This window comes from Hoplias malabaricus, chromosome 4 (genome assembly GCF_029633855.1).
Source record: "Hoplias malabaricus isolate fHopMal1 chromosome 4, fHopMal1.hap1, whole genome shotgun sequence".
Lineage (NCBI taxonomy): Eukaryota > Metazoa > Chordata > Actinopteri > Characiformes > Erythrinidae > Hoplias > Hoplias malabaricus.
This window is the reverse complement of record NC_089803.1, coordinates 53,798,053-53,813,987: the sequence shown is the minus strand read 5'-3', so window position 1 is coordinate 53,813,987 and position 15,935 is coordinate 53,798,053. Positions and strand designations below refer to the sequence as shown.

The window sequence follows — 15,935 nt, the reverse complement described above, 5'->3', positions numbered from 1 at the left end:
TCAGCTCCCTCGCCTTTCTTAAGTTTCCGCACCCAGCCTAGGCGTATTGTAAAGGGAATTATTTAAAAACAACCCCAGACAAATCACGCTGTATCTGATTAAGCAAACTAGCACTGAGAATCGCAGTCGGCTTTGTTGTTTTGCAGTTCTCCTTGTTGTGGAGGTTTCATAATTTCTCTCTCTCTTTCCCTAACCACCCCCACCTCCTCTCCCTCTCTCTCTCCCTATCTCTGTCTCTCTCTCTCAATGTTCCATGTGGAATGTTGTGGCTTTAATTGTGGTAATAGCAACACTTCACACTCCCCGTCCATCTTATATGTTCAGCTCAGTACCTAGTTCTGCATGCCTCTCAGCCAACGACCATTCAAGCTTACATCTCCCCCACTTCCTCCCCTGCCCCTGACCATTCCAGCACTGTCAAAGGTTAATTAAAAAAAAAATTTAATACTCAGGCTCCTACGACAGAGTTCTATTTAAGCAAACTCAATGGATAATTTGAAGAAGAAAAAAAAAGATTGGGAGAAAGTGTCTGTGGAATGTGAAATGAGACGGTTTGTATTATTAATGCATCAAGCACGGCTCTGTTGAAACACAATTACAGAGCGGGTTTTCTTAAAAGCGCAGGGGGCCGAGGAGATGTTCCGAAGGCCGCAAAACATACGGCGTCTTTGGTTTCTGGTGTACTTCCTCTGAAGATAAGTGACCCAATTAGGCTGTGATTATTTTATTATGGAGAAAACCGCCCCAAGCACTGTATTTGGAGCCGTGACTGTCTCTATGAGCGGGGCCAAAGAGTGGAGTTTAAAATCCGTATCCATCTGTTTGTTGCTGTTTTCAACTGTGTTATTGTCTGTACAATTGAATGTGCTCAGTGCACAGTAATTGGCCAATTGGCTTACATGCTGCTTCAGAAACCTGGAGCACAGAAACTCTTGGCCTCTGCATATTTGTTTGGTTTCACAATAGTTTGGTATTTATGCACAACATACTTTGCGCAAGCTAATTAATAGCTCCATGTACCATACTGAGACCATATAACAGCCACAGCTGGTGGTCTAATTAAGATCAACCTAATATATAAAGTACTAGTGTAAAATAGTAATCGTACAGAAGAACTTTGTTTGTATCTTTACAATTTTTTATTAATTATTTATTTATAATTTTTTCAAAAAACATTATTGCCTGCCTATTTATTTATTTATTTATTTATTTATTTAATTATTCAAAAGCTCAGGACTCTGCACTCTCATAAACGCAGGTACAGTTCTGATTGGAGACATGACATTCAGATGAGGATGCTCCAAATTAATGTTTAAATGTACAGGAAAAGTTGTTTACATAATACGTCCCCTTTAAAAGTAAGTGGAATTTGTAAATCATGCTTAAAACAACAGAACTCAGATATTGTTTCAGGAAAATGACAAAACAAAGGGAGGTTCCTCCATCTGAGTGTTTTATTTTTTGCTGTGATAAGACTTAGCTGTGAATGTGAATTAGCAAAGCAATCCTGGTCTTGCCCATAGGTGTTTTTTTTATTTTTTATTTTTTAAATAAAGTAGAATAATACGCTGAAACCGGGTGTGTGCACTCTGCCTAATTAAGGGAGACGCAGACATATACATACACCCCACTGCGGCAGATCCAACTCAATCAGCAAAGTCTGAATGCGTTAATTCACACTCTCTGGGTCATCTGTCTCTAGGGGGTTGATGGCAAAATCAAACATGGTGATGGGTCCCTAAAACAAACCTGCAAGGGTTATGCAGTTATACAGTCCACAAAATGCATACAGGCCTGTGATGTACAGTACGACTGCATGTCACTCACTCGCAACAAAATCTGTATATCGAAGACCTCTTAAATTAACAGTGCGTATATTTTATCAGACATATTTCTCTTGTAGATAAGTCATGGAAAATAAGAACAGTGTGAGTTTTGCTTTTAAAGTAAGCATATATAAAATAAATAAATAAAAATCCTGATATTTACTCCTGAGTAAAGGTTGAACCTGTGTTTGTAATGGTTGTGATGTTAAACTGATGTTTTAGTTTTATGCAGCCCTGCTGTACACTACAGGAATGAAAGTCAGACTAGTGCTGGGCAATTAATGTAAAATTTATCCAAATGGATATTCAAAGTTTCTATGCCTATATTGATTGTATTTATTTATTTTTAAAATTCTGTTAATACCTTCCACTGTGTTCATGTACTGTCCCTTTAAAACCACACCACTGACATTTAGTCATGTGATCCAGCCCCATCCAGTTCACCATATGGAAGCCACATGGAGGAGAACCTAAATAGAGAGGCCAACCAAGCAACTTGAGCAGTTGGGGTCAGCACCCCAAACCTCAACATTGCTGGATGTGATTAAGATTACTTCGATTGTGACATCATAATATGCAGTCAACTTTAACTATTGAGACTATACTTTCAAGGTGTCGAAGAAAACATCCCTGCAGAAAACAACTCTCCTGAAATGTATGGAAACTCTTTAGCCAAACATTTTGCACTTTAAATTCATATTGTGACTTTTGCATCTTTATTAGGAGAACAATTTTGCATGGACTTCCCAGTTAAAGAGGCCAGAAGTAGTCGAACAAATAATTTCAAACGTAACTATCATGTTGGGAGAATCATTGGAGAATTCTCTACAATCAATAAGCGCTTTAACACAGTAAACCCAAGACAGATGCTGGACGACTTCCATGCTGATGGTCAGCCATGTGCAGTGCAATCATTTTCAGTTTTTTGGTTGTTTTGATGGCTTTTAACTCAGCGATGATGCTGCTCTGTTGAAGCAATTGATTCCACTGGATATGACCATAGTACATTTCGGCCCTGAAATTCCTCACAGTTGCTTCGGTAGTGTCTTCAAGGTCCTTGGCTGCTGTAAAGTGAAGCAAAGTCCGATGAATTTTGAGGAATTTGGTTGGATCTGAGACACTCCAGAATTCATCCTGCGGTTGCCCTTGGCAGTTATGACAAGTGAGTCAGCTCCACTTCCAGCTGTACATTCCCCAGATAGTAACTATCATAAAATGCTTTAGATCATGAGCATTTCTCCCCACTTTCCTCTCGCCATCACATTTATACAGGTTTACCTTCAACTTCTCCAGCATTTTCTTCTGGAATGAAGGATTTTAATAATTTTGTCACTCTCTTGCTGCAGCAATGACTTCTGTTCCCATTAGGAGACTTTAGAATAGATGTAGGAACACGTTTTCATTGTTCTTGGTCATTAGAACAATAGTAAGGTCAGGTATTGTTGCGGAATGACTAGTCCCATATCACAAATGCCACTTTAACTTTTAACTCTTCTACTTCATTGACCAAAGCCCTATGGGATAAATAACCCCCACCCAGTCCTCTGTTGTTGGTAATCCTTCTCTAAGGAGGCTAAAACATTTTGCACATTTGCACAGTTTAATGTGTGCCCATAATAGGGGCACCCTTTATATTAGGATACCCTTTCTCCACAAGATGGCACAGTTCCTGGGGTCTTAATAAATGTCCATAATCTTACAATGATCAAACAACACAGCGCCAGTCTTCCCCTGTCTAAACAGCCCTCTTCCGAATGTCTAGTTTTAGCTGCTTTTTCTCTCCCTTCTGTACTAAATAAGAATGAGCCACAGCTTAGTTGAAGACAAGAGCCCAGGTGTGAGAAGCATAAGCTCTGGTTTTTAGCCATTTTCACTTGTTTGTCTTCTTCTCGACTCTTGTTTTTTTTCTATATTAAATAAGTGCAATTATTTCTCAGATCTCTTTGCTATACTTGTTCAGCCCTGTGACCAGAGACAGAGAGATGGAACAATTCTAGAATCCCTTCAGTTGATGTAAGAAGCAGTGCAAAATCAGAATGACCATTTTTTTAAATATCTATTGCGAATTAATGATGTGGTGACACTTCGCTAGCAAATAATCATCTGAACATTCAGTAGTCCAGTTACTTTTCTTAGGACTGCGGAGAAAATATCTGTTACTAAATGACCTTTAAGTAAAAGTCATTCATTTTTCTGTGTCAGGTAAAAAGCGTGACATTTACACAGACTAAACAACTAAATATAATATTAACATTTGGGATATTCTTTGTCTTTATTATTGATTTCATTTATTTGGAAGACTTTCGGTTTCATTCACAGGGGTGGATTTTCTCACCTCCAAAGATCAGACGGTGTCTGTATTCTCCTTGCCATTGCAGCAATCCTAAACACATTCAGGAATACACTGCCATTTCCCCATTTACATATTGGGGCAGCCATTGTTTTACTAACTCCACCTTTAAATTTGTTTACAAATGTACCTTTTTTGCTGCTTCTTGACACCTATCCATCCTCATATTGTTGAGCTTTTGTTAAACTGAAATGTCTTCTGTCCATTCTTCCACTGTGTGATTACAACTGATTCTTTTTTTGGTTCTGAAGCATGAGATGAGCCTTTTCTCATCTCTGAAAGACAAAGTCGTCAAGTATGGGGATAGTTGTTAGGATTTCAATTTTCTCTGTATCTATTAATCATTTTTGAAAAGTCTACTTTTTATTGTACTTCCATATGCAAGTGGGTCTTATTCTGAACTTCTTTTAATGTATCCCCTCAAAGATGAATAACTTTAATGACAAGTTTGACTGGAAATGATTTAAATGAACGATGATGTCTGACTTTTGCGTAGTAGTGTGTCAGACTTTGTCATTGTTTCAGCTGCAAATGTTGTGTGTGGAAATACAGAGCTAAAATGACAAAAACTGCATAATTGTTCCAGTATATAAAGATTCATTATTCTTTTCTCCAGTAATCTCACTGAATCTGCATAGAAACAGTTGATGATTTGTGTGTGTTTGTCTCCAAGTTCCTTGTGTTTGCAGGTCGTTTATGCTGCTCATTTGCTGTCTTCCCCTCTGTGTGTCGTGCTGCTGCAGGGGCAGTGAGGGCCATCTCTGAGGTCGTCCAGCATGTCCAGGACAACGCCCGCAGCCATGAGAACCACCTGCAGCTGCGCAGGGTCCAGAAACTGCTCAAGGGCCGAAAGACCAGGCTGCTGGCTCCAGGTTAGAGCCTGTGATCTGCTATTCCTTTCATCTGTCTCTCTCTCTCTCTCTCTCTCTCTCTCTCTCTCTCTCTCTCTCTCTCTCTCTCTCAGAGAGGGGGGAAGTAAATAAGGTAAGTTGGAACATACCACTGCTTCAAGCATGTCCGTTTCACCATAATCAATAAAGGTGACGCAAGGCAAGTTTGTCTTTGCGTGGCATAATCTCCGTCAGAGACGAGAGAATTAAACCAAAGTATCGACCAACTCTCGGCACTAATTGGAGAGGCGGAGCGTGCCCTCCGTCAGTTCCCTCCATCTTTCTTCTCCTTCCCTACTTGTGGAGTGGAGGTCCTTTCTTCTCTGTTGTTTGTCCCAGGGGAGAATGCCCATGTGTAACAAAAGAGAGACAGCTAGAGAAAGAGGGAGAAAGGGAAAGAGAGAGTGAGAGAGAGGGCCTTGTCGTGAATGCCTTGGCCTGCCAATCTCCCCCAGGACCAATTAGCGCATCTCCTCATCTCGTGGACCGGCAGATGAAAAGCAAGCTGGGAGAAAGAAGGGAGTGTGTATGTGTGAGCGGGTATGTGTACGTGTGCGTGCACAAAGGTGGTTCGAGGCTGGCGATGAATACCCAACGAGCAATGGTCCCATTTCACGCTGAGCTGGATGTAGGAAGTGGGGGGGGGGGGATAAAATAAAAAAGGGCCCTCCCTGTTATGCAGGATTTTCAGGGCCCATGGATTTCCACTGAGCTTCATGCCCTCGTCCAGTGTGTATTTTCTTTTCCTCTCTCTCTACCTCTTTTCCTGCTCTTTCTTCTTTCTTCAGACAGCCGAACCTACCCCAGTGTGTGCACCTTCCCCATCATTCGTTCTGAAGTGGCTAAGAGAGACTGATGCTTGCTGAGAGGCATCGGAGCCGCTCAACAATATTAAGTGGCGAGCATGGAGATAAGGGCGAGAGTGATTCTTAGACGCAAAGCTTGAATCAATGGGACATCGATACGCCAGACAGTCTGTCTGTTTCCTGGGACTCCTGAGTGGGGCCTCTGCCGCCACCACTGCTGTCCACATGCCCTGGCTCACCTCAGTCCTCTCTACATAAAAACAGAGAGAGCGACAGATCTGAGATGATTACCATGTATTCAGTGGTGCAACGAGTCATTTATTTTTGCAGTGCATTGTTTATAATTGCTTGCGGTGTTAATATATTTGTTTTAAAAGGAAAATATGGAATTCTGAGTTGATTGCATTGGTGCAAAATCGTTTTTAATGGTAAAAATTAAGTGGATTGCAATGAATTGACAAAACAAACTTGATTTATTTGTTAAAACACTAAATATGATGTTGTTCTTAGACTTCACCCACTCAAGCAGCATCCACATGTTTCACAAAATTAACACGTGTCAAGTAATGGAAGAACAAGGCATGTTTATGTTGTAAGTATAGCAAGTTTCCTGGGCAGGTTTCTTTGAAGTCAAGTAACGTATGTAATATAAATTATAAGTTTTTTATAAGTGCTGTGTAATTGTTTACAATTCAACACTGCGATATTTGATATTACACCATCAGATTACTAAATTACTTAATCCGGATTCTAGTGCTACATTCCTAACTATCACCTGGAATCAGGCCGAACTGTTCCTTTTGAAGCTGCTCCATGACTTTGTGCTGGTGGAGGCAGGTGGGCTTTGATAGATGAACGGTAGCTAGATGAAATCTTAAATTCGCATTTCCCCATTTCATAGTGACATTTCTGGCACAAATGTTGCACATTGACTCAATGATAGCAGAAGTGCTCCCAAACTTTCAAAGTTGCACTCGGTTTGGCAGCTAGGTTAGCTGATATTCTTAATGTTAATTTATTTAACATTCATTACACACACCCACTGAATGGTAAAACAAGTAAGACCATGTTTAAACAACAACAAAAAACAAACAAACAAACAAAAAAAAGCCTGAAAACATGTATCATCTTCAGTGACAATACTTGCTTTTGTCTTGATGGAGACGACCAAGGAATTGTCTGTTGAGGGGCTGTGGTCAGCACCAAGAGGAACATTTTGCAACCAAGGAACAAGGTGCAATATATATATATATAAAATATTTTATATGTTAAACAGAAATTGGGTATTAAATGTTGCTGAAATGATCAGTTCATTGTAGTGGGTGTATTAGCTTAATTTAAGTTAGAAAATTAACCAAGCAGGTCATTTATCCAGGGGTGTCCAACAACTTTGGACGAGTGTATCTCAGGACAATCTTGCTTTCCCCATAAGTCTAATGCACTTCGTAATTTTGGGTGTATGTTTTAGCAGGGAAGAATTTCAGTGCAACTTAAGAGCGGGCTGGAGGGCTTTGAAAAGCTTTTCCGCTGAAGGCTTTGTAGATTCCTGACATGAAAGTATAACCTATCAAACAAAGTCCCCCTCTTCAAATTAACAATGATCATGCTCGGTGTCATCCAGTCCCCCTCATAGAGAGACAGGCTTTCATGTGTCTCCTGGTCTTTGGCCTGGTCACATCAGGAGCACCCTGGCGCCTTTGTAGTGCAACCTTTAGCACCCAGAAAACTGCTGGGCCCTTTGTAGCTGGGCAGAGGTGCTCTTTGACAGGGGAGTTGAAAGCATACGACACGGAGAGGGGAGCTCCAAGTTCCTACTCTTTGAACCACGTACCTCTTGATGGAGCAGACAGAGCCTCCTTGAACGTGTCAGTCCAAAGCATGGTTGAAAAAGGGTGATGGGGGGTACAGAAAAAGCATGAATGACAGGAGAGTGTATTTGCTTTATTTAGTCCATGTGCTTTAGTGTTTATGGAAAAAGGAAGACACCTCTGCATGCTTATACTTTTATTATTCACAACATCAGGTGTCACCTAACTTAGTCCTGGAGTTTGACTCATGCGGGGTCCTACAGACTTCTTTAAAACTGACTGGCTGGTTGGATTCACTGCAGTAATGTTAGGAGAGGAGAGGGACATTAGCCTAGATGCAGTTTGTAGTATAACCAGGTGTCCTGGTGGAGGGTTGCACTCCAAACTTACTCTGTAGGATCTTTTCTCAGAACTCTCTCACTGATACAGTTAAAACAGAAGGGGGGCAGGGGGTGTTTTTTAGACTGAACAAGGTTCAGTGTCGGCCACCAATCCAAGGAAAGTTTGTACCTCTTCAAAAGACCGTGGCATAATTTTACCAGACGTTGTCAGATAAAGAGTCGGACAAAAACAAATGTGATATTTACTGTAGTGTAGAGATTTTTGTGCTTGGTGTCTGCATTTTGTCATGACTGACAAGTTTCTCTAACCAACCAGCACCAGCAAGGTTACACAGTCCATAATTTACTTGGGACCATGAGCAGTAACTTAAAAAGGAGTACCCCCCACTTACAGGTATTTTCAAATTTTCTTTATTGGGGGGGAAGTCAAATGGAGTAGGTACCATCCAGTGGGACCGTGCCATTAGTGTCCTTGATTCATGCAAAGAAATGACAAAAATATGGATATATATATATATATATACACACCAAATTCCTATAGTAAGATATGTGCTACCTATAAGCACAGATACAGTTTCTTGAAAACGTAAAATCCACGAATTCATAAGAATTTTTCTGTAGCCGTGCATTTATTTTTGCCAGTAACTGACTTTTAAGGCTTAAACCAAATGACCATTTATTGTGGAGCAAGTAGAGTTTGCCCAGTTTAAATGGATTTAACCAATTTACAAGAGCCATCAAACCCAATCTGCACGTGCCACCTGGGAGTATCGCGTGCCATGTCCTCATTGTTACATATTAAACCCGTGGCATTTTAAAAGCAATTTGACCCTTGCTCAGCCCCACTGCTAATCATAGAAAGCTTGTCTTTTGCTCAGAGTGTCCATTTTGAACCCTGTGCTATGGCTGGCGCTGGAGCAGCAATCACAAGGTGCACCGGGGCAATTAAGGAATCGGTGGCAAGGCTGAAAATTCATCTTATCTTTCCAAATGTCAGCATCTAATTTAGTAGCCATCATATACCTGCCAGTCACAGTACTAGTGCCGGTAGTATTTTCTTTTTTGGCTTCATGAACGCCTGTCATTTTGTACATCTGGAACTATGTTTTGGATGTAAACGTTATTAAAAGAAGACTTTTCACTGTTTCAAGGTAAAGCCAAAAAGGGTGACTCAGCTGCATTAAGGTGCAGCAAATATGGACAAATATATGTTCAGCTTGTTCACTCACAGTTTCTCCATAGAAAACCATGACGCTGAAGATCAAAATGAGTGTGTTAACATTCATGTAATTATTCATTCTTAATCAGGGTTTCGATTATTCAAGTGATCGTGTAAATGGTACTGAGATTTATGAGATCGGAGTAGGGCCTAGAAATCAGGTTAAGGGATCTGTTTAAGAGCACTGGAATTCAACTGAGGAATCTGATTTCTCAGTGCATGGACATAACAGGCGTGGAGAGCGATCTGCAAAGCATTTTTCAAAGTTCTCTTTACCATTCAGTATCTGAAAATTAATTTAGTATCACATGTCTCTGTCTTTAGCATAAGGGGACACACTACATTTAAAAAAATAATAAAAAAAATGTTCTATCTCAGCATCAATAGAGAATTCCGTGAGAAGGGCAGCACTGTCTAATATTGTTTTTGCAGGTTAAATGGATCCATTACAAAAACGCTGCAAAAAGGAAGTTTATGTCACGTCTTTATTATATTATTGGCTTTTGCAAAGCAGAAATCAGATTATTGCTGGACATTATCTTTTTTGTTTGTGTGTAATAAAATAATAAAATAAAATAAAACTAATCTCCTCTCCCTTTTCCTCAGGTCGGTGGTATATTCGTGAAGGCTGGCTGAAAACAGTACCTCCTAAAGGAAAGGAGACCAAACCAAAGATGTTTTTCCTCTTCTCCGACATCTTGGTCCAGGCTAAGCCATACAGCCCCATGCATCCGACCAATGCCGACAAGCTCTACTGCCAGCGAATCTTCCCCCTTAGAGAGTGTACTGCTGACAAAGTCTTCGGCCACACCAAAAGCCAGGGAGGCCTCATCAGTGTGAGTGAAAAACCATTCTTGAAATTAGTAAAAGTGATTAACAGTCAATTGGTTGTTGACAACGTAAAGCATTTAAAAGCAGGTTCATAATTTATTTAAACAACAAAAGTGGACTTATTGGGACACTAGGTAAGATTTGGTATTTTTGCTCCTGGGCTCCCTCTACAGCTGCAGAGTGTTGTTAATTTTAACAGCACATTCCTGGAATGAAGGGTTGGAGGTGGTTTACCACAAAAGTTACGTAGTGCAATTAAGGCAGTTCTGAGCACAGCCTAGCAACAACAGAGGATCTGTTCTCCATATTATCATATCAGTGGAGCATCACCTGTATTTGGAAGAAGTACATTTTAAGTATGAATACTAACTAGTGGTCAATTAAAACATGGGTACACCACAAACATGTTTGTGCTGGTACATAATTAGAGGATTACACACACATAAAAATAAAGACGTTATACATTATTGTTCAAGGTATTACCAATACAATAGTTTCATCAGATAAAAATATATCCTAAATTGTACATCTGATAAGAGCACAGTTATCCAGTAATTGTTATATGCTGCTAAGAACAGGGCACAAGACTCATAAGGCTCATATAAATAGGGCCTAGCTTCAAATTCTCAATTCTCAATTCTCAGCTGGTCATTACACTTAGTGTTAAAAGATTACTGAAGGATTCTCCCCAAGTTAGAGAAAATGCACCATGTATCATTTTTCTGCTCTCGCTAATTGCCCTGGTGCCACATAGGGTTCAAGCTTTAATGTGCCTCTTCACTGCTTGATCTGTTTCCAGGCCTCTGTTGCTGCTGAGTGACAAATTACATCTAAACGATCTCTGTGCTGTCATGAAACATTCAGCCGAATGTGATGCACACCATCACACTCACGACCAAAACAGCTTTTGCAGCTATGTTTAGTCAACATTCCCGCCTATCAATATTCATACAGGGATGGGTTTTTCTTGTGTTCTCCTCTCCCTTTTGAATTATAATATTTTGTAAACTTATCACAACTGATTATTCACCACTTTTCCTTGTGGTGCAGGCTAATATTTACTAATCTTGATTTGTTATTTAACTGTATGGGTTCTTATTGTTTGGTTCCTTTTTATAATTTTAGACAAAGATTATCATGTCTGACTACCTTGTAATTCACTCAATCACACGTGAAGACACTCCTCCACTCTTATGTATATTCACTCAGTATTGCAACACGGGGAGCTAATTCTTGTATACATTTAGAGACTGCTCCACAAGGGGGTGCTAATGTGCTTTGCAACAATGACACTTGGAGTTATTTTTCATGATCAATATGTATAACATTTATGGATACTATCTTTCATTATTGGTGCAATTTTTTCTGCTATTTGAAAAATAGTCATGAATGGACTAATAGAAATCGACTACAGTTTGAATAAATGTATATACAGTAGTGTTTTAACAAATACACACATTTGTGTATTTACATTCCAGACAACTACTATTAAAGGGCACATTATATGTAATTGCCCAAAAATTACAGAGTTTCCTGGCATCTTAAGGATACATTTGTGACATGCAAAATATCACAAGTGTCAAACAACATCGCACCTTTCTCCCACGTCTGAACAAATTTTCAACGCCTGTTCCTTTAAGTGAGAATGAGCCACGGTTGTCTTCAACATGAGGCACCCAGGAGTGAGGAGCAGAAGCTCTGGTTTAAAGCTACTTTTCCTGGGTTCTCTTTTCTCTGCTCTTGTTTTTTTCCCCATATTTAATCAGTACACATGTCTCTCGCACAAACACAGGTCCAGTGCTGTGATTAGAGAAACTTCATAAAACTCTAGAATTAGGGGAAAACTCTACTTAAGGAGCAGCACAACATTTAGAATGACTAGATGTATCCTATGTTTTCTTGCTTACAGATTTATAGATTGTGGGTTGGTAGGCCCCAGATCCCCAAACTAATGTGCAAATATACTGAAAAATGTGATTTGTATTTGTTTTTCATATGTCCTCTTTCAGTAAAGCTATACATCTTATGTCAGAAAAAAACAGAAAACACACACCAGCCAGATATAACATTAAATCCATGTACATAAAGGCTCATTTATGCACCCTTTACTTACATAATTGAGTACATCCGTTTCAAACATTGTAACCTGCACTGCCAGCACATGGTCATGTGGCTTTAACATTGGAGTGGATTTTAAAAAATGCATTCAATAGAGGGCGGCAGTTCAGTGTGAAAAGTTTGTAAAAACAACAACATGGCACCGGTGGAAGAGGTGCTGGTAATGTGCTAGGGAAAAAAAAGCAAAAGAGGCAGTGGTGTAAACGGTGGTGGACTGTGAGGCCATTAAATAATTGTCTGAATGTGGACAGATTTTTTTTCCCCACTTATTTTATATTTTATCAGTGGTTTTGTTTTGCTTGAACTTTCAGCTACGCTGCCCCCACGCTTTCCAATAATACTGCTCTGTTCAGTCTGTATCCATGAGCACACAGAGTACTGACATAAGGCTCAGTGCGTATCTGCACCTCTTTTTTACATTTTACATTGAGTGAGTTACCCTCTAGCTATCTCAAATACATCTCAGTGCTTTCAGTGTCATTGTAATGGGTTAATCACTGTTATTCCCTTTACCTTTTAGTTGCTGTAATGTTTTGACCTCATTGGTGTATATTAAACTAAAATTCAAGAAAAGCCCCCAAAACTAAGCATGTCAAATGAGTATTTTGTGCAATCTTTTGTGCATCTACTGCCACTTTAACTTTTCCATCTCGATCTTTACAGCTGTCCTCACAGTCAAAGTTGTTCCCAGAGAAGTCACTGACATTATTCTCCTTCAAAAAGACATTGACACAAGAAACTACCTACACACAGCTCAGGTGCCTTGTGAAATGTTTTACATTGGAATTAAATATGAAAGTGTATTTTAAAGATACGGTGAAAATGGGACTGCTCAAAACCATGCAGCATATAAATTATGGGGCAGACTTGGCCTAATGGTTAGGGAACCGGCTTGTTACCGGAGGGTTGCTGGTTCGAACCCCAGGACTGGCAGGAACATCCATGGCTAAAGTGCCCTTGAGCAAGGCACTGAATCACAAAACCGGGGATGCCTGCCCGCTGCTTTGGCTTGGTGTTCACAGCCCCTAGTGCACTAGTGTGTGTGTGTGTGTGTGTGTGTGTGTGTGTGTGTCTTCACTGCCACAGATGTGTTAAATATGGAAGACACATTTCATTGTACATTGTACAGTGACAAGTAATTCCACATAAGAACCAATAAAAGGTTAATAGTTGGGGCAAATTTAGGGGTTGAAAAGACAACTGGGTGATGTGGGTCTGAAAGGTAGTGTAGCTGTGGTGAAGTTATTGCTGAGAACAAGACAGAGATAAAACATATTATGTGGAGTGTAAGATGCAGAAAATGCTACTTAGGAGTTCTAAAGGTAGCAGTGAACACACACAATGCTTACATTTAAATGGATTGTCCGTTAAGTATTTTCCTGTGTTTTTTTTAAATCTGTGAAATGAAGGGTTGTCTCTGATTTATCACACAGTACACTACATAATGAAAGTTAAAGACTTCTTTGCTCTAGTGGGGCCTCTCAAAGTGGTGCTGGAGACCCATCAGGCCCATGTGCTGTGTTGTTGTTGTGCTGTATGGTTTTGGCATCTCTTAAAGCTTGCTGATGGACAGCTTAAGCATTCATTGTGAGGTAGAAAGAGAATGCTCTTTCACTACTCCATCAGATTAGACCAGAGAGCCATCTCTTCCTACCTACCAGCAAATACATCTTCCTCAAACAGTGTCACCACTCTCTCTTCCATTCTCTCCTCTCCTCTCCTTTCCTCTGTCCCTGCTGCCTGTGTTCCTGCCAGAACTACTGCTGCTGCTGCACGTTATCTAATGGCAAGAAATGGCATTTCATTAGCTTGTTATCCCACTGAGGGCTCAAATGCATACTCAATAGCATTAGGCGTAATTTCTCATAAGGACACATTATTGATCCTCGGTGCACTCCCCCCTTCCTACCTGGAGCTGAGAGGAAAAAGACTGTCAGCACTCTCAGGCCCCTCCTCATCCATGCCATGAAGAATTAAAGCCAAATTAAATTTGACAGCTGGAAATGCCATGGCAATCTATATGCAAAGTTTGAAAGAAGTAGTAGAAAGAGAAAGAGGTACTGAGCATTATGGAGCCCAAAAAAAAAGGAAAGCAGGCACTATGAAAATTTCTGCCACGCACATTTTTTTTTTGCCCTTCTCCATGTGTTTAGATGAGAGAATGTTTGTTATTTGAAGAATTTCATTCCCCTCCCTCTATTCTCTTTCCCTCATCTATGCTCCACCCTTTCTTTTCCCTTCTTTCTTTTAGAGTGCTGCGCCCCCACCCCTCCACACTCCTCCCTCCTTCCCATTTCCCCTTGAATATTATTCTGCATCCATGACAGATTCCTTTTGATGTATAAATAATCAAGTGAAATTATGTGCGGCGAGAAGGATCCGTGCACCGCCGTTCATATTATACAAAGTAATTTCTACCTAAGAGGGTCAGATTTCCTGACAAATCCCTAATTACAGCGTGGCAATAGAAGCGGGATCTATTTGTGCATAAATCAAGCCCTACCGTCCCCCATGTGGCGGCCCCCTAATACGGCGCTCCTCACCGGCTCAGGCCTTCGCTCACTGAACTCTGTAATTAGATAATACTTTTGATGATGGCACATTTGAAATCTTAATCCATTTAATGTATAATAAGAAACACCCCACACCACCACCAATCCTCCCCCTTAAAATCTAACGAGGACGCCATTATTTTCACCAGGTATCCATTAGTGCTTCCAACACACTCTCTCTCTCTCTCTCTCTCTCTCTCTCTCTCTTTTCTGGTCGTTAGGATTCTGTTCCTGGCCGGTAATAAAGATTAGAGCTGATTATTGATATGCCGCCGGTAACCACCGCTGTTTCCTCTATTCCGATGGCCCCAGGTAAATGTGAAAGGTCATTTAATATTTTCCAGGCCCCCCAATTATAATCCGCTCTAATGGGTTCCGGTTGTAATTATTCAGGGATAAAGCCCATGCCTTTTTGTTTGGGCTTGGACGGTGCCCATTGTGTTGTTTGACATGCGTAATCTCTTGGTAAAGTCTCCTCAGCAGGGATGAGTGATGGTAATTACTGTTGACTCTGAGGATGAGCCAGCTGATAGCAGGAGGAGCGGAAGGAAGCGAGAACTAGAGAAACTTCTTTCTCGAGTGTGGGATGCTGCAAAATGATCTCTGGGTAGTGTAAAATGGCACAAATGTGTGCTATTTTGTCTAGAGGTCTCTCTCTCTCTCTCTCTCTCTCTCTCTGCCTCTTTAAGTGTCTCAACTTTTCTGAAGACCATTATACTTTACAGTACCCTTCATGTATTTGTCTGGCTTGAATGTCTGTTAAAAAATGTATTGTTGTGCAAACCCAGATCTTAATTCCTTAACAACAGTGTCTTAGTAATAAGGCATTGTAACCATGTTATGTAAAAACTTTCTGTGAGGTAACTTTTAGGGTTTGGGCATCTGGTTCCAATCACAAACATGACACTACTGCACCTGAGTAAATTGTTTACAGTTGAGAATGACAATCCTAACACACTCTGTTTGAAGGTCTTTAAGTCATAATTTAATTGTGAATATGTTGAAAGATTAATGGAAAGAGGGTCATGCCGTGCACTCTGTGTCAAGACCCAAACTTGTGTTTGACTGAGAAGTACATTTGTTAATGGATTGCCTTGGATTTCTGTCCACATTCCAAATCCACAGCTCATGTAGGTGATGTGTATACACACACACACTTCCGTTTACCACCAGTCACGCTCGCTGTGTTTTCCT

At 40.4% G+C, this 15,935-nt stretch overlaps 1 protein-coding gene across 1 annotated transcript in view; it reads left to right on the top strand.

The window, feature by feature from the left end:
• The window catches only part of arhgef39 (Rho guanine nucleotide exchange factor (GEF) 39), a 54,494-nt gene that overhangs the window by 30,660 nt on the left and 7,899 nt on the right, over positions 1-15,935 (top strand). Inside the window, exons 7-8 of the mRNA XM_066669146.1 lie at positions 4,920-5,048; positions 9,847-10,076. Coding sequence (XP_066525243.1) covers positions 4,920-5,048; positions 9,847-10,076 — 359 coding nt within the window. The remainder of the gene's footprint in view (positions 1-4,919; positions 5,049-9,846; positions 10,077-15,935) is intronic.